The sequence below is a fragment of the Trachypithecus francoisi genome, unplaced genomic scaffold (assembly GCF_009764315.1).
Source record: "Trachypithecus francoisi isolate TF-2019V2 unplaced genomic scaffold, Tfra_2.0 Lachesis_group17, whole genome shotgun sequence".
NCBI classification, from domain to species: domain Eukaryota; kingdom Metazoa; phylum Chordata; class Mammalia; order Primates; family Cercopithecidae; genus Trachypithecus; species Trachypithecus francoisi.
The window spans coordinates 88,258,811-88,276,974 of NW_022681462.1; the positions used below are offsets into that span (position 1 = coordinate 88,258,811).

The following is an 18,164-nucleotide window of genomic DNA, read 5'->3' on the forward strand; positions in this document are numbered from 1 at the left end:
CTGAGACTACAGACCTGTGCTGCCATGCTTGGCTAATTTTTAAACTTTTGGTAGAGATGGGAATTCACCATGTTTCCCATGCTAGTCTTAAACTCCTCTGCACAAGTGATCCTCCTCAGCTTCCCAAAGTGCTGGGGTAACAGGTATGAGCCCCTGCTGTCCAGCCTCTTCTAGGTTTTATCCCTGAAGGTTTATGTTATGAATTGTTATAAATTGTTAAAAGAAGGTTAACTTTTTAAAATGATGTTTATAAGCAACTGATCCTTCAGGTAGTATCCTTTGGGTACTATGTCTACCTTTATTCACCTTTTTGGTTGTACTGTTCTTAACATAGGTTTTTATCTGTTTATTGCCAAATGGCTCTTTCCATCTGTATTTTCAAGATACGTGCTCCAGCCAGTTAGTCTCAACCAAATGAAGAGCTTTTTATTTATTTTTTATCTTTTTTTATTATTATTATACTTTAAGTTCTAGGGTACATGTACACAAAGCACAGGTTTATTACATAGGTATACATGTGCCATGTTGGTTTGCTGCACCCATCAACTCGTCATTTACATTAGGTATTTCTTCTAACGTTATCCCTCCTCCAGCCCCGCAACCCCCAACAGGCCCAGGTGTGTGATGTTCTCCTCCCTGTGTCCATGTGTTCTCATTGTTCAACTCCTACTTATGAGTGAGAACATGCAGTGTTGGGTTTTCTGTCCTTGTGGTATTTTGCTGAGAATGATGGTTTCCAGCTTCATCCATGTCCCTGCAAAGGACATCAACTCATCCTTTTTTATGGCTGCATAGTATTCCATGGTGTCTGTGTGCCTCATTTTCTTTATCCAGCCTATTCATAGACATTTGGGTTGCTGCAATAGACATATGTGTGTATGTGTTTTTATAGTAGCATGATTTGTAATCCTTTGGGTATATACCCAGTATAATGAGATTGCTGAGTCAAATGATATTTCTGGTTCTAGATCCTTGAGGAATCCACACTGTCTTCCACAATGGTTGAACTCATTTACACTGCCACCAACAGTGTAAAAGCGTTCCTATTTCTCCTCATCCTCTCCACCATCTGTTGTTTACTGACTTTTTAGTGCTCGCCATTCTAACTTGCGTGAGATGGTATCTCGTTGTTTTGATTTGTGTTTCTCTGATGACCAGTGATGATGAGCATTTTTTCATATATCTGTTGGCTGCATAAATGTCTTCTTTTGAGAAGTATCTGATCATATCCTTCACCCACTTTTTGATGGGGTTGTTTTTTTCTTTCAAATTTATTTAAGTTCTTTGTAGATTCTGGATATTAGCCCTTTGTTGGATGGATAGATTGCAAAAATTTTCCCCCATTCTCTTGGTTGCCTGTTCACTCAGATGATAGTTTATTTTGCTGTGCAGAAGCTCTTTAGTTTAATTAGATCCCATTTGCCAATTTTGGCTTTTGTTGCCATTGCTTTTGGTGTTTTAGTCATGAAGTCTTTGCGCATGCTTACGTCCTGAATGGTATTGCCTAGGTTTTCTTCTGGGGTTTTTATGGTTTTAGGTCTTACGTGTAAGTCTGTAATCCATCTTGAGTTAATTTTTGTATAAGTTGTAAGAAAGGGATCCAGTTTCAGCTTTCTACATATGGCTAGCCAGTTTTCCCAGCACCATTTATTAAATAGGGAATGCTTTCCCCATTTCTTGTTTTTGTCAGATTTGTCAAAGATCAGATGGCTATAGATGTGTTATTTTTGAGGCCTCTGTTCTGGTCCATTGGTCTATATATCTGTTTTGGTACCAGTACCATGCTGTTTTGGTTACTGTAGCCTTGTAGTATAGTTTGAAGTCAGGTAGCGTGATGCCTCCAGCTTTGTTCTTTTTGCTTAGGATTGTCTTGGCTATGTGGGCTCTTTTATGGTTTCATATGAAATTTAAAGTAGTTGTATCTAATTCTATGAAGAAAGTCAGTGGTAGCTTGATGGGGATAGCATTGAATCTATAAATTACCTTGGGTAGTGTGGCCATTTTCACAATACTGATTCTTCCTATCCATGAGCATGGAATGTTCTTCCATTTGTTTGTGTCCTATGAAGAACTTTATATAAAGATTATAGTAATAACATTCAAAATAAAACAATGTGCTGATTTTTCTTCAGTATATTAATTTGTGTAACTACATTTTGTTTAAGTTAAAAGTACATGTATATAATTGTATTTTTTCTTCCAAACAGACCATTCAATGTCCCAGCCTATTATGGTACAGAGAAGATCTGGACAGGGTTTTCATGGAAACAGTGAAGTAAATGCAATACTGTCTCCGCGATCAGAAAGTGGAGGCCTTGGTGTGAGCATGGTAGAATATGTATTAAGTTCTTCTCCTGCTGATAAATTGGATTCTCGATTTAGGAAGGGAAATTTTGTAAGTATTTTGAATAAAGAAATATTTAATATTTGCTTGAGAGTTATTTGGTTACATTACTTTTATTTTTAATTCAATTTATTTTTCTGTGCCCTTCCTATAGTTAAGGGAAATTTTGTAACTATGATTGCTATTCTTCTGCTTAGCCACTTGAAGAAGGTGAAATGATAGAACCATTGGAAATATGTATGATTTGAACCATGTTACAGAAGTCAAATCATACTAATTTTAAAACATAATCTGCAAAATTAAAATTGCTTATTCCTGGTAGTGCTTGATGTGAAAGTAACTAAACAAAATCTTCTATGCATTATTTTAATCTAGTTTGTGGTGTTAACTGCTTTTCCAGCACCGCTATAGTTAAGGTTGCCTTAGCCCTTCTGTTATAAATCACTAGTTTGTACTCAATTTTTGGGCCTTTGATAAATTAATTGACTACGAAATTAAATAAGATTCAATGCTTTTATTGTTTACATGCACTGTAGTGTAGTGTTAGGTCACCTTATGGTGCCTTTTATTTTTGTGTTCTATTAAATATTCAGAATCAAACAGATTCTTTTTCCTCAGGGCACTAGAGATGCTGAAACAGATGGACCTGAGAAAGGAGATCAAAAAGGCAAGGCTTCTCCATTTGAGGAGGACCAAAACAGAGATCTTAAACAAGGAGATGATGATGATTCTAAAATAAATGGCAGAGGTTTGCCAAATGGAATGGATGCCGATTGCAAAGATTTTAAGTAAGATTTTAACTTTCTCAAGAAGAAAAGCGTATCTTTTTAGGGATTACCACTATTAGTTGATGTGACTAATTTAGACATTTTCATCATTTAGGTTTATTTCCTTTGAACTTTGTGTTAATCTGGACAAATTTTATTTTTTCACTATAAAGAAAACTTGTGATTATGAACCATTTAAAAAAAATAATCTTCAAACCAGCCTCTGAAACAGTGCATTCTGTTGAAGGAGTAATGTTAGAAGCTGCACTTACTTTTCTGTTAATATAATAGTCTAAATTTCAACTTTTTCCTTTCTGTTAAATTTTAGTGAAGTGTAGGTTTACTCTGATTTTTTTTTTTCCCTTTTGGGAGTGCTTTTGAGCACCTTTCATTGGAGTTTTCTTCCTTCTGAGTATTTATGCCATGCCTCCCATTTAACTTTTAATCTTGGAAAAGAGGAGACAAAATTAGCTTAGGAGTAGTAATCTTTCTTACAATATATGAGTTTGTGCTAATACTTAAGATTATTCCTGCAAATCGCAAGTGGGGAACATATTAGAGACTTTTAAAAGTTAGCTTTAAGCTCATAATTTTTTATATTATAGCTTTTTGTTGTCTTTTTATGTAGCTTTTTATTGTCTTTTTATGGCAGTTAAATAAGTACTTTTAGCCTTTGGTCTTAGATTAGACAGTGTACATTTATTTATCTACATATTAGGGAGTTGTTTGTTTATATTGATTTTCTGTAATATTTCAGTAATGAGGTGCTTTGGATCCTGTATCTGAAAATAAGCTGTTTCTTTGAGGTCCTATGACCGTGGAATCTTACATAAAAAAGAGTATTAGGTATATGGTGGGTGGTATTCTTTTACATTTATTGCCTTTAATTATCAAAAGCAAAGTAACAATGCTTCTTAAAAACAGTGCCATTTCTATCTGTTCTGAGTGCAAAAAAGCATCCAAAACCAGTAAACCTCTTTTGACAAGAAATACATTTAATGCTATTCAGATTTAGAACTTTATTCTGAGTTTGTTCTTCACTATTACCTAATCTAAGTTTTAGTTAAGGAAATGCATTTAAAATTCAGTTGATGATAAACCCTTCAGAGTATACATTTATAATTGAAGTGTTAATACACCATTAACTATAGCAAGAAAATAGCACCACTGATAGCATTACTTTTTTTCATAATGTCCTCTATTTTTGCTATATATAAGTTACTTTGTGTGAGAGGTGATACTTCTCCCCTGAAATATTAATGTGGATTTTACATTTATTAGTATTCTGGTTTTATTCCATTAAGTTTTAGATATGTGTTTTAAATTACTAATTATTTTAGATACAGTATTAGTTATTACTTGACAGTGTTAAAATGTATTAACACAATCAACAGCTGTGGTCATATGGTCACTATGCCAGCACATCATTAATTTCTACATTAACTGATACGTCATCAATATATACATTATTGGAGTAGAACAGAAATCAATAAAATAACTATTGAACACTTTCTTTTTTTAAGAAAAAATGGCTGATTTTAAAGAAAATCCTTTTAGTTTTTTCTTTCCATATGTTCCAAATGAAAAATGAACTTTTGGAATGTTCACGTACAAAATTAGGTGTGGTTTAAAGGGAAAGGAGTTTGAAATCTTCTGATTTTGCAAGGACAAAATGGTTGATGTTTAAATGAAATGTTAAGTTTGCTTACATACCTATAGAGAACAATTCTTGTAATCAAGAAATTGCTTTGTAAACTATATGTTAGCAAATTTATTCCAATCCGGACTACCTGAAGTTGGGAAGAGTTAGATAGATGTAGCAACTGGCGTTAAAAGCCAGGTGGAACAGTGCCATTTACTTAATGTACTCATGCTTGAATATCCTGTGAATGCATAGTTACTTTGAACAATAAACTCTTTCTTACAAAGGAAAGGATCCTATATAAAATATTTATGTATAAGATAAGCTATAAATGAGGATTGGTCATGAGCTAGAAATGTAAGTTTAGACCATGAAGGTGGTTAGTAAAAAAAGAAGCCAGTACTTAAAATTTAGTCCAGTGTTAATGAATTCCTTGTGAAAATGAAGGAGGCCATATAGAAGTAAGGTCTCTTTTTCTATTTTTTATGTAGAAAGATCCTTTTCTTGCTGTGTATACTTAATTTTTGATAAATGTCATACATTTCCATTTCTTTCTGATGGTTTCAACTGAACTATTTGGTATAATAAACATTGTCTTTGGAGGGCTTTCATAGAGGGCTTTCACAAATAGTATCTTTTGTTCTTATTAGTTGGAATCAAAAGGTCATCTCTTAAGTAAGAAAACTGCTGCTTGAAAAATGACATGACTTGCTCAAAATCATATTTAAAAGACAAAGTCAGGAGTCAGCCTTTTGACTTACCATGTATGGTACCCTTTTCCTGTTGCATCCCACATTTTGGCCCCTTAAATAATGAAGACCATAATGATCTCTTATGGCCAAATTTTTTTAAGTATTATTAAGCAAGATGTTATGGCAAAATTATGTGTTGGCGGGGCAGGACAGCAGTATGGTAAGTGGGTTTTGGTTTTGAGCTTTTTCATATTTGCCACTTAATAATCTGCTGTTTATACACTGTTCTTTGTGACTATGACTTGAGACAGAGATTTCAGGTAGTATGAGCCTAAGTTGTGATACTGGCCAGTTTTTCTAATCTGTAAAATTGCATTATATCTTTATGTTATTCAGATTGAAGGGAGTAATCATTAATAATATTTTTAAAATCCTCAAATCATGCCAGCTCTTAAGAGGAAAGTTAAATAGAAAAAAATGCAATAAAGATGGCATAGTGACCCAGAATGCCTTATTCACTGTATTTTATGACCATTTGTTCTTCGTGATTTTTCTATTTTCCCATTTCACCATTTGACTTGTTACTTTTATTTATAAAGCTTTTCTATTTTCTTTATGTAGTCGTACTCCTGGAAGTCGTCAAGCCTCTCCAACTGAAGTAGTTGAGCGCTTGGGCCCCAATACTAATCCCTCAGAAGGACTGGGGCCTCTTCCTAATCCTGCAGCTAATAAACCACTTGTTGAAGAATTTTCAAATCCTGAAACTCAGAATCTGGATGCCATGGAACAAGTTGGTCTGGAATCCTTACAGTTTGATTATCCTGGTAATCAGGTACCAATGGACTCTTCAGGAGCTACTGTAGGCCTTTTTGACTACAATTCCCAGCAGCAGGTAAACGCATGCTCTTTCTTTAAGAAGGTCCTCTTAATTATATACTGGTTTAGCCTGAAGTGCTATGTGACGTTGAAAGAATGGTAGGAGTTTCTGAGTACTAAATGTTTTCTTGATTAAAGTGTCCTTGTATTTGAGAAAGTGCTCCCCCCCCCCAAAAAAAGTTTAAAATGTTTTATTCAGATTTCTAATTAGAAATGAAAGATTTTGACACTAATCTTTGTGTTAAATATTTTTCCTAATAGCTCTTTCAGAGGACTAATGCACTAACAGTTCAACAGTTAACTGCAGCTCAACAGCAGCAATATGCATTAGCAGCAGCTCAGCAGCCACATATAGGTGAGTCTTCATCATTTTGACCAAAGTCTTGTTAAAATGTCTAGGATGTTTCACTTCTCATTTACTGATTGGTGAGGTTTTGTTACTTTTTGAAACATCTGAGATCGACAAGTAATAGGTTGTATGACAAAGGTATTCATTAACGGGGGAATTGTTTCTGATTATTATTTGCATCACTGGTTAAATAAAAATCTGTAATTTTATAAAAGTTGTCATCACGTAAGTTTTTCTCCAATGTGAAGTTGAGAAAGTCAAACACCTGGAAATTCAAATTTAGTTATTTGTGTCCTTTATGAAGTCAGTATGTTCATTTAAATTTTTTCGTAAAATATTTTTTTCCACGAAGTTATTTGTTCTTTGACTTTTAATCTGCTAGAATTCAAGCTTGGTACATTATGTTGTTTGTACTGGGTCTCCCCCCTACCTCCCACAGTAGTAATATGGGAATAATTTCCCTATACCCTTTACCCAATTTCCCCTAATGGCTACACTTAAATAATTATAGTACAGTATCAAAAACAGTAATATGGTATTGTTTATCACATGTAGATTTGTGTAGCCATTTTTATAAAAGGCAGTCTGATTTTGGGTAAGTTTGTATGAATACTATTCAACATCAGTCTGTGGAAGGGGGTTCTCTTTCCTTAATGTCATATTGTTCCATGTTAGTGCAGTAAGGCTTCGTAAGCCCTAATTTTTATTTTTCGGTTTTTTTTGTTTGTTTGTTTTGGAGACAGAGTCTCACTCTTTCCCAGGCTGGAATACAGTGGCACCATCTCGGCTCACTGCAGCCTCCACCTCCTGGGTTCAAGAGATTCTCCTGCCTCAGCCTTCTGAGTAGCTGGGGTCACAGGTGCCTGCCACCACACCCGGCTAATGTTTGTATTTTTAGTAGAGACGGGGATTTTACCATATTGGCCAGGCCGGTCTCGAACTCCTGATGTCAGGTGATCAACCCCCCCCTTGGCCTCTCAAAGTGCTGGGATTGCAGGTGTGAGTCGCCATGTCTGGCCTATTTTTTATTTTCATCAAAAATGTCAGGCTGCACCGTGGTGCCCTCCTTTAATCCCAGCACCTTGGGAGGCTGACGCAGGTGAATCACCTGAGGTCAGGAGTTTGAGACCAGCCTGGCCAACGTGGTAAAACCCTGTCTCTGCAAAATTAGAAAAATTAGCTGGGCGTGGCAGTGGGAGTCTGTAATCCCGGCTACTTGGGTGTCTGAGGCAGGAGAATTACTTGAACTTGGGAGGCAGAAGGTGCAGTGAACCAAGATTGCGCCACTGCCTTCCAGCCTAGGTGACAGAGATAGACTCCGCTCAAAAAACAAAGTCCACATACATAGATGAGTGCCAATTATAGCATGTACTCTGGCCCTGTTTCATTCTTCTTTTTCCCTCTCTCTTTCCTCTTTTTTTCCCCACCCCCTTTATCCCTCATTTGTCCTCTTATGTTAGAAATGTACTGATTCCTGTCTATTCATGGACAGCACAACAGTTTTTATTTCTTGAGGCTTTATGTTATAATATTTGGCAGGCTAAACGTCTATTACTCTTCTTTTTTGGAGTTTTAAGTTTTTGGTTCTTATTTGCTTTTTTGTATGAACTTCAAAATTAGCTTATCTACTTCCGGAAGATAGGATTAAATTTTGTAATTTACTTAGGGAAATTTGACATCTTTATGACATTAAGCATCAGCTTTTGTTGTTGTTCTTGTTGTTTTTTTGACAAGGAGTCTCACTGTTTCACCCACCCTGGAGTGCAGTGGTGCAGTCTTGGCTCACTGCAACTGTTGTCTTCCGGGCTCAAGTGATCCTTTCACCTCAGCCTCCCGAGTAGCTGGGACCACAGGCGCACGCCACCACACCTGGCTAATTTTTTGTAGAGACAGGGTTTCGCCATGTTGCCCAGGCTGGTCCTAAGCTCAAGTGATCCACCCACCTCAACCTCCTAAAGTGCTGGGATTAGAGGCGTGAGCCACCGTGCCCTGCTGACATCAAGTATTCTTGTCCAGGGCATGATGTGTCTTTATTTTTGTTCATGTTTACTGTAGTGTCATTTGAGTACTTTAAAATTTTTCTTACATGGGTTTGCATATTTTATTATAAGTTTATTTTATGTTTTGTTACCGTAAATGACTTTCTTCCTGTCTTTCATTGTAGCTTTAAAGTGTTATCTATGAAAACTCAAGTACCAGATATCAGATTTCATGAATGATAATTTAAAATAGTTGAATCATCTTCCCATTCTTGGAATAAAAAGACTTGTATATAACAATTATTATTTCTTTCAACATACTCTTTCAATTTGCTAGTATTTCATTTAGGATTTTTGCATCTATATAATTAACTGAAATTAGTCTCTGTATTTGCAGGTTTTTCACATTTTTTGGTGTCAGCATTCTTGCTTCACAAAAATAATTTTAGATAGGTCTTTCTTTTTTCTTTTCCCCCCCCAAAGACAGCGTCTTACTGTCACCCAGATTGGAGTGCAGTGGTACAGCCTCAACTTCCTAGGCTGAAGCAGTCCTTTCATCTCAGCCTCCAAGGTAACTTGGGACTATAGGCTGGACCAACGATGCCTGGTGCATTTTTTGTAGAGATGGGGATTCACCCTATTGCCCAGGCTGGTCTCAAACTCCTGGGCTCAAGTAATCCACCTGACTTGGCCTCCCAACGTGCTGGGATTATAGACATGAGCCACTGCACCCAGCCCAGCTATTTCTCTTTTATTTTAATGCCTTAGAGTATTTTAATAATATTGGACAAGTAATCTTTAAAGATGTGGCAGAACTTTTTTGTGTGTGAAACCTAATATAAATAAATTTGAAAACTTAGAAAGCATAATTTATCAAAATTGGCCCCACATTTTAACTCAATTCCACAGTTAAGCATATTCATTGTTGACAATCTTTTTGATCCAAGTTTGCCTGGTTACCTCTTAGCTGGCCAGTAGCTCATTTAGAAAAGGACTAGTCAATAGAAAAATGTATAATATGTACCATATAATTTGCAGTTATTTAGTAATCACATTTTTAAAAATTAAAAATAGGTGAAATTAATTTGAATATTTTATTTAGCTCGTATCCAAAATATTGCAAAATGTAATCAATATGGATCTTACTGATGAGAATTTTTGCATTCTTTTCTTCATATTGTTTTTGAAATATAGCTGATCTCAAGTCAGCTTTGAATATAGCTGATCTCAAACTAGTCACATTTTAAATGCACAGTGACTATATGTGGAAAATTTTTAGAGTGTGAGTCGACAAATGTCTTCTCTATAAAGGGCTGTTGAATATTTAAAGCTTTGCATCCCATATGGGTTCAGTCACAACTACTCCACTGTGCTGGTAAAGCATGAAAATGGTCATTAGGTGATGCATAAATATTGCTGTGTTCCAGTAAAACTTCACTTATGGGTACTGAAATAGGAATTTCAAATGATTTTCATGTGTTTGAATTTTATTTTTTTGAACTGTTTAAAAATACTAAAACTATTCTTAGCTAGTTTGTACAAAAATAGGTAAGACACAGGCTTAACCCATGTACTCGACCAGATAGAAATAATAGATAGGATAGAATGAAAACAAAAAGGCAGGGTTGTGTAGTTGATTGGGGAGTTCCTAGAGTACAAAGAGTTGAGGGAGAATCCATATGGGGGTAAATTGGAAATAAAGCCAGGTGACCTGCAGATGGCTAGAAGAGGAATAAACAAACAAAAAGGGGCCTATGCAGTACAGGCATTGGGGTTTGAGTTATAGTAACCATGTAAGAACGCCCCCAGCTAATAAAAGACTTGGCTTGGAGATTTGACGCTATAGTATGTAGTTGAGGCAATAATTCTGATACCACGTAGTGGACAATTGAGTGCATGAGAAACTCTCATGTAAAATAATGTTCCAAACAAAAATGACAGTACAAACAAGAAGGATCAGCCAGAAAACATGTTGCAGGGTTCTAAGATAGGGAAGGGAACTTTAAAGTGCAAAGAACGTAAGAGTGTATTCCGAACCTTAAGAGATAAAAGACGTGAGCCATCAGAGATCATCAAAAGTCTTAGACTGCTGTGAAAAGGAGCCATTTCATGGTCTTGTAAATAAGTCATTGAAAAAATAGTTCTAGGTGAGCTGCATTATTGGCTATCACCTACCACTAAATGAATTAGGAAATAAAACGTAGTTGGTCACCCAGAACACTGAAATTCCCTGTGGTAATCAAGACATGGGATATATAAAGGAGAAATGAAAAGCTATGGAATGAATTAGAGAGTAAGTAAAAATGTACAAAGTATTTGTAAAGAAAACTGTAAACTTTCCCAGAAGTCTTGAATAAATGGAGACACGTGATTTTTTCTGGGCAAAACTCAGCATTATAAAAATGTCAGTTCTTCCTAAATTAATGTGTGTATTTAATATACTCTTAGTCAGAATCCCAGCAGGTTTTTTTTTTTTTTTTAACTTGAAAGCTTGATTTTGATGTTTATCTCAGAAAAATAAATGGTACTTTTCTGTCACCCAGGCTTGTAGTGCAGTGGCATGATCATGGCTGATTGCAGCCTCTACCTCCCAGAAAAACTAGAAAATTAATGGAAAACTAAAATTAAAGTGGAAGAGGAGGACTTGCTCAACCATACTGTTTCCGAGCAAAAGGGCTCACTGCCTGATGCAGTAGAAGGCAATGCTATTGACCATGTTTTTGAGAAAAGAAAAGCTTTTTTTGTAGGTCAACCAACAAGGAGACAGGAGTCCAGCTCTATTTTATCTCCCTGTGCTGGCTTTAAGGGAGTAATTTTTATTAAAAAGGCTTTAGGGGATGGATTTTGAGATTATTAAGTGATTGGTGGAAGAAAAGGGGAGGTCTGGCAAGTCCTTAGCACGCACAGCTATCTCTTCATGCCTCCCGATGGGTCGCATGTGCAGATTGCAGGAGAGTTAGTATGAAACGTGGTTGAAATTTGGGCTGTGACGTCAGCAAGCTTGTTCTGCACAGACTACAGTCAGCCATGTTGGTTTTAACTGATGTTAGCCAGTTGTGTTATCTTATAAGCAGAGAGTTGCTGCATTTCTTTCTACACATTCATTCTTTTCGTATCTACCATCCTGCAAACTCAGGAATTTTCATTAGTCACTGCTTTAACTTTTTGGAGCGCAGTTTCAGTTTTTTAAAACAATTATTACTAATGATGATTAAAATAGTGTGATATTGGACTCAAAATATATGAGTAGATCATTGAACAAGATTACTTTGAATTTTCATTAATCACTGCTTTCTTTAACTTTTTGGAGCGCAGTTTCAATTTTTTAAAACAATTATTACTTATGACTATTAAAATAGTGTGGTACTGGACTCAAAATGTATGAGTAGATCATTGAACAAGATTACTTTGAAATAGATCTGTGTGTGCATGCTTGCTTGTTTAGGGTAGAGTGGTGAGATGAATTTCAAATCAGTGCCAAAAGAATGATTATTTGGAAAATAGCTTGTGGGGGTTATTGGGTCTCATTCCTAATGGATTGAAATTTTTAATGAGTAAAACAAAAGCAGAAAAGATTTAATTTTTAATTTACCTATTAGGTTGGCAAGTCTTCAGAATGTTTGACAATGTTCTGTTTTGGCAGGAGTGTAAGTGGCACTCATACTTTTGGAATCTAAACTGCTACGGTTTTCCTGGAAAATAATCTAGAAAAGTGGATCAATAATTTATATGACAGAAACAGAAAAGTCAGATGTGGTGGCATCTGCTTTTATTCTCTGCTACTAGAGGTTGAGGCGGGAACATCAGTTGAGCCTAGGAGTTCGAGACCAGCATGAACTCTGCAACATAGTGAGACATCATCTCTTAAAAAAGAGAATTTGTTTTTGTTTGTTGAAGTAAATTTTTGTAAGGATATAGTAATGTACACACCTGTGTATCTAAAGGGATAATTGTATTATTTATAGCAAAAGATTATGAACCGTCTAAATATGTAAAGGTAGTAGACTGATAATATCATGTTCCTTCTATACAGAAGAGTACATAATATGTAGCCATTAAAAAGAATGAGTGGCTGGGCACAGTGGCTCATGCCTGTAATCCCAGTATTGTGGGGAGGTCAAGGAGGGTGGATCGCTTGAGCCCAGGAGTTTGAGACCAGCTTGGGCAATATGGCGAAACCCTGTCTCTAAAAAAATTAGCCAGGTATGGTAGTGTTTACCTGTGGTCCCAGCTACTTAGGAGACTGAGGTGGGAGGATCACTTGAGCCTGGGAGGTGAAAGCTGAAATTAGCCATGATCATGCCACTGCACTCCAAGCCTGGATGACAGAGCAAGACCTTGTCTCAAAAAAAAAAAAAAAAGATGAGCTAGGTATGTATCTGTAGACAGATTTATGATACTAATTAGTAGGTGAAAAAGTGTATTAAAGTACTGTTATAGATTAGAGTACAAAATGTATGAGTATGTAAGCATTTAAAAGTATGTATACATATCAGGAAAGGTTACATGAGGATTTTCAGTTTTCTCTTTGTATCTTCCAGTATTTGAATTTTTAATAACAATCTTTTTATCATATAACTATAAAATATTAAATTATCCTGACTTTTAGATTTTTCAGTGGTATAAGTAGAACAGGAATCCTAATACATTGTTTTCTACTTTTGTGCTAAAGATAATTCATGATAGATGAAGCTGCAAACCAAAAGATATCTGAGACAGGTCTCAATCAATTTAGAAAGTTTATTTTGCCAAGTTTAAGGACATACCCATGCCGCAGCCTCAGGAGGTCCTGACAACATGTGCCCAAGGTGGTTGGGGCACAACTTAGTTTTATACATTTTAGGGAGACATGAGATACCAGTCAATATGCCTAAGATGTGCATTGGTTTGGTCCGGAAATATGGAACAACTGGAAGCTGGATGGAGGCTACCAAGGCATAAGTAAATAAGAGACAAATGATTGCATTCTTTTGAGTTTCTGATTAGTTTTTCACTGAGTGAACAATTTACAGGAATAATCACTTATGCATTAGTCTGGCTTAGTGAAGAAATCAGATATGCTTTTTTCTCATGTGAGCAGAGGGATGACTTTGAGCTCTGCTTGTCCTTTGTCCATGAGGAATTTTCTTGCGGGCAAACTGTGAGGCAGATATGTAGCTTTTTTTCTTTCTTTCAGTCTTTATAGCTATCTTATTTAGGAATAGAATGGGAGGCAGGATTTGCCCAATGCAATTCCCAGCTTTTCTTTTTGGCTTGGTGATTTTGGGGAGATTTATTTTCACTAACCTGAGTGGAATCTTGCAACCTTTTTGACCTAGGGCATAGTTAAAAATAGGACTCAACACATGACTTTAAAATGAAAGGATTTTATTGAACTCATAGTTTAACTCATATTTTCTTCATAAGAAGTATAAACCAAAATACAATTCTAAAGCCCCCAGCAACCATCTGAATGGACTTCTTCCTTGGCCAGGGTGCTCTTAAAATTTAACTTGAGGCCAGGTGCAGTGGTTCACTCCTGTAATCCCAGCACTTTGGGAAGCCGAGGCAGGCAGATCACCTGAGGTCGGGAGTTCGCCACCAGCCTGACCAACGTGGAGAAACCCTGTCTCTACTAAAGATACAAAATTAGCCAGGTGTGGTGGCACATGCCTGTAATCCCAGCTACTTGGGAGGCTGAGGCAGGAGAATCACTGGAACCCGGGAGGCAGAGGTTGCGGTGAGCCAAGATCATGCTACTGCACTCCAACCTGGACAACAAGAGCAAAACTCCCCGTCTCAAAAAAAAAAAAAAAAAAAAAACCTGGAAGACTGGTTCAGGCTATGATGGGAAGTGGGGGTTGGACATGCTTCATTATACCTCTCCAGCATTAACAGCAACGCAGACCTTAAGTCTGATAAGGAACAGAGTCTATTCTCTCTGAAGTCTGCTATCTGGAGGATTCATCTGAATGATAAAACTTTTGTTTCCACAACCTCTTATCGCAACCCAAGCATTTCCTTTCTGTTGATCCCAGGTCTTTAGATAAACTCAACCAATTTGTCAACCAGAAAATTTTAAAATGTGTACCTAGAGCCCTCATATTTGGCTCAGAATAAATCTCTTCAAATAATTCACCGCGTTTGACTCTTTTCATAGATAAAAGCAGGTTTCTTAAATGGCTGTGTTGTGCCTAGACATGAAATCAGTGTTGAGGCTTGTATTTTTTAAAATTAAATAGGCTATAGAAAATTATTTTGTATAGGGAAAACTCTAAAACTATGTTGTTGTTATTTATTTAGGAGACAGAGTCTTACACTGTTGGCCCGGCTGGAGTGCAGTGGTGTGATCTTGGCTCACTGCAACCTCCACTTCCTGGATTCAAGCAATTATCATGCCTCAGCTTCCCGAGTAGCTGGGATTACAGGCATGCACTACCACACCCAGCTAATTTTTATATTTTTAATAGAGACGGGGTTTCACTGTTGGCTAGGCCGGTCTTGAGCTCCTGGCCTCAAGTGATCCGCCTACCTTGGCCTCCCAAAGTCCTGGGATCACAGGTGTGAGCCACCATGCCTGGCCTAAAACCTTGTTTTTCCTCTACTCTCAAGCCGTGACAACATAGACTACTTCTGTGACCCATGTGTAGGTGGTTTTCTCCACACACCAAAGAGGAGACACCAGCTGAGTGTCCTCTAATACAGTTACATCGCTGTCTACCCAGAGACAGTGTCAGATCCCAGAAGTTGAGGCCTCAGTCTCCAAGACTGCTTTCCACCCCCAACACAACACTAGTCGCAAGTCTGGGCCTCCAGAACGTCTGACTGGCTTCAAGTTGGAGTTCCCACAAACCCCTCTTTGGGTTTGATTTGCTGGAGTGCCTCACAGTACACTTACTTTTACTGGTTTATTACGAAAGATACTGTAAAGGATACAGGTGTACAGAGCTGCTGGGTATGGCGAGGTATGGAGGAAGGGGTGCAGAGCTTCCATGCCCTCCCTGGGCATGCCCCCCTTCAGGAGCATGAATTTTGATTTTAAGGCCTAGTAAGATATATTTTCCTTTTGAATAGTTTTTAAAAATATTATTATTATTATTTTTTTTTTTGAGATGGAGTCTCGTCCTCTTGCCCAGACTGGAGTACAGTAGTGTGATCTCGGCTCACTGCAACCTCTGTCTCCGGGGTTCAAGTGATTCTGCTGCCTCAGCCTCTTGAGTAGCTGGGATTACAGGCGTCTGTCACCACTCCCAGCTAATTTTTTTGTATTTTTAGTAGAGACGGGGTTTCACCATGTTGGCCAGGCTGGTCTTGAACTCCTGACCTTGGTTGTTCCACCCACCTTGGCCTCCCAAAGTGCTGGAATTACAAGCATGATGAGCCACCACACCTGGCCTATTATTATTATTATTATTTTTATTTTTTTTGAGACGGAGTCTCGCTCTGTCACCCAGGCTGGAGTGCAGTGGCCGGATCTCAGCTCACTGCAAGCTCCACCTCCCAGGTTTAGGCCATTCTCCTGCCTCAGCCTCCCGAGTAGCTGGAACTACAGGCGCCCGCCACCTCGCCCGGCTAGTTTTTTTGTATTTTTTAGTAGAGACGGGGTTTCACTGTGTTAACCAAGATGGTCTTGATCTCCTGACCTCGTGATCTGCCCGTCTCGGCCTCCCAAAGTGCTGGGATTACAGGCTTGAGCCACCGCGCCCGGCCTATTTTTTATTTATTTTTGAGACAGGGGATCTCGTGAAGTAATTTTTTCCAGTAGCTATGGTTGAAAGACCTACACAGTGATTCCTCAACATCTGAGAGTTTCTTCTCTCTTGAATGAGTACTGCAAATGTATATTTTTAGATCTTTTTCAGCCTTTACTAAATTCATATGGTGAACATATGTTACACTCAAAAGTGAGCATAACTGGCGTTTCAGCTCTTTCTTGTTTCCCTGTTGACTGTAGGGTAAAGTCCAAACTACTTAGCATGAGCCAGGAAGCTCTTCATTGGTCTTCATGATGGTTATAGCTCCAGTTTTATTTTATCTTACACTATACCTCATTCATTTTACTCACCCCTTCCAAAGTTTATGATGTTTCTCTTCTCTGTGCCCAGAGCACTTAATATGCTATATTCTGTTTGCTAATATACCTGTTTTTCTCACCAGATGGAGTGCTTTGTGAGGGCAGATTGTATATTCCTGCCTCACTGAACCGCTACCTCATAATGTGACTTTGTAAGATTGAGTGAAAAGCTACTATTTACCAGTAGCAGTTCTAGCTCTCACATTTATTTTGTGCCAGTCTCCTGCTAATACTGTGCATTTACTTTTTATTTTTGAATTTATATTTTTATTTTCTATAACATACCCCTAGAGACAGTACAGTTATGTCATAATCGGTATTACATTTAATTCTCACAGCAATTCTACAAAACAGCTGTTTCTTAAATGAAAACTTTAGAATTAGTGGTACATGCCCAAGGTCACTTAGTAAAAATGTAACCATTATTCCCACTCTACTCCCCGCCCCCATTCCACACCAGATTCAGAGTAGAAATGTTTTTATCTAATGAAAAAAATCATACTTTACATTGTTGTTTATTATTTCTCCCCTTTTAAAATATAGCTGGTGTATTCTCAGCAGGCCTTGCTCCAGCTGCATTTGTGCCAAATCCATACATTATTAGTGCTGCTCCTCCAGGGACCGATCCATATACTGCAGCAGGATTGGCTGCAGCAGCTACATTAGCAGGTAACATACCATTCGTTTATCTTTATTATGGCTGCTTTTTAATGTATTTAGTTTTGGGTGTAACCTTTATTTTTATCTATCTGGGCAATTTGAAATTCCTGAGAAAAACTGAAACATTATCCAGAATGAACTAAAGTTTCCAGGAAGTTAGTATTATTTTTCAATTGTAATGCTTCAAGGAAACGCTTACACAATAACTTTTCCTCCTATACGTAATTGGCTTACATTTCAGCTTTATAGTTTTAGAAATCTATTGTCAACCACGAATCTCCATTTTAATGACCAACCCCATTACCCACAGAGACAATGCAAAGTAAAATTACTTCTCAGAAAATAAAATAGAGGTAGGTATCCTGCATATATAGGTCAGGGATAGAATAGAGTAAGGTAAACAGATACGATAATTCTGAGAAAATATGTATCTAAAATTTCTCGAGCAATGCTAAAATGTACAAACAAGCTGGGGGACAAAACGTTTGGATCAAGTTAGAAAGAACTTACTAAAAACTGCCCAGCCTGAGACTATCACTCAGAATCGAAATAAAAGCCAAAGCTGTCCAGGTGCGGTGGCTCACACCTGTAATCCTAGCTCTTTGGGATGCCAAAGCGCCCAGCCTGGGCAACAGAGTGAGACTGTCTAAAAACAAAAACAACAACAAAAAAGCTGTATTTATTGTCTGTATAAGTAAGGAAAAGTTGTGTGCTGATCAGGCACAGTCTTATTTGAACAAAGCAATTGGCTGATCTTAGTTGGGGTTGTTGGGAAGAGTTCGTTTTAGGTTGAGGTGTCTAC

General features: G+C 37.3%; 1 protein-coding gene across 23 annotated transcripts in view; it reads left to right on the top strand.

The window, feature by feature from the left end:
- Positions 1-18,164, top strand: part of PUM2 (pumilio RNA binding family member 2) — a 108,662-nt gene that overhangs the window by 38,204 nt on the left and 52,294 nt on the right. For 18 of the 23 annotated variants that reach the window (XM_033176464.1, XM_033176471.1, XM_033176457.1 and 15 more), the window contains 5 exons: positions 2,208-2,395; positions 2,963-3,132; positions 6,067-6,337; positions 6,583-6,676; positions 17,246-17,371. In XM_033176464.1, the coding sequence (XP_033032355.1) occupies positions 2,208-2,395; positions 2,963-3,132; positions 6,067-6,337; positions 6,583-6,676; positions 17,246-17,371 (849 nt within the window). The remainder of the gene's footprint in view (positions 1-2,207; positions 2,396-2,962; positions 3,133-6,066; positions 6,338-6,582; positions 6,677-17,245; positions 17,372-18,164) is intronic. The other 5 variants (XM_033176459.1, XM_033176475.1, XM_033176476.1 and 2 more) reach the window with 2 other exon arrangements.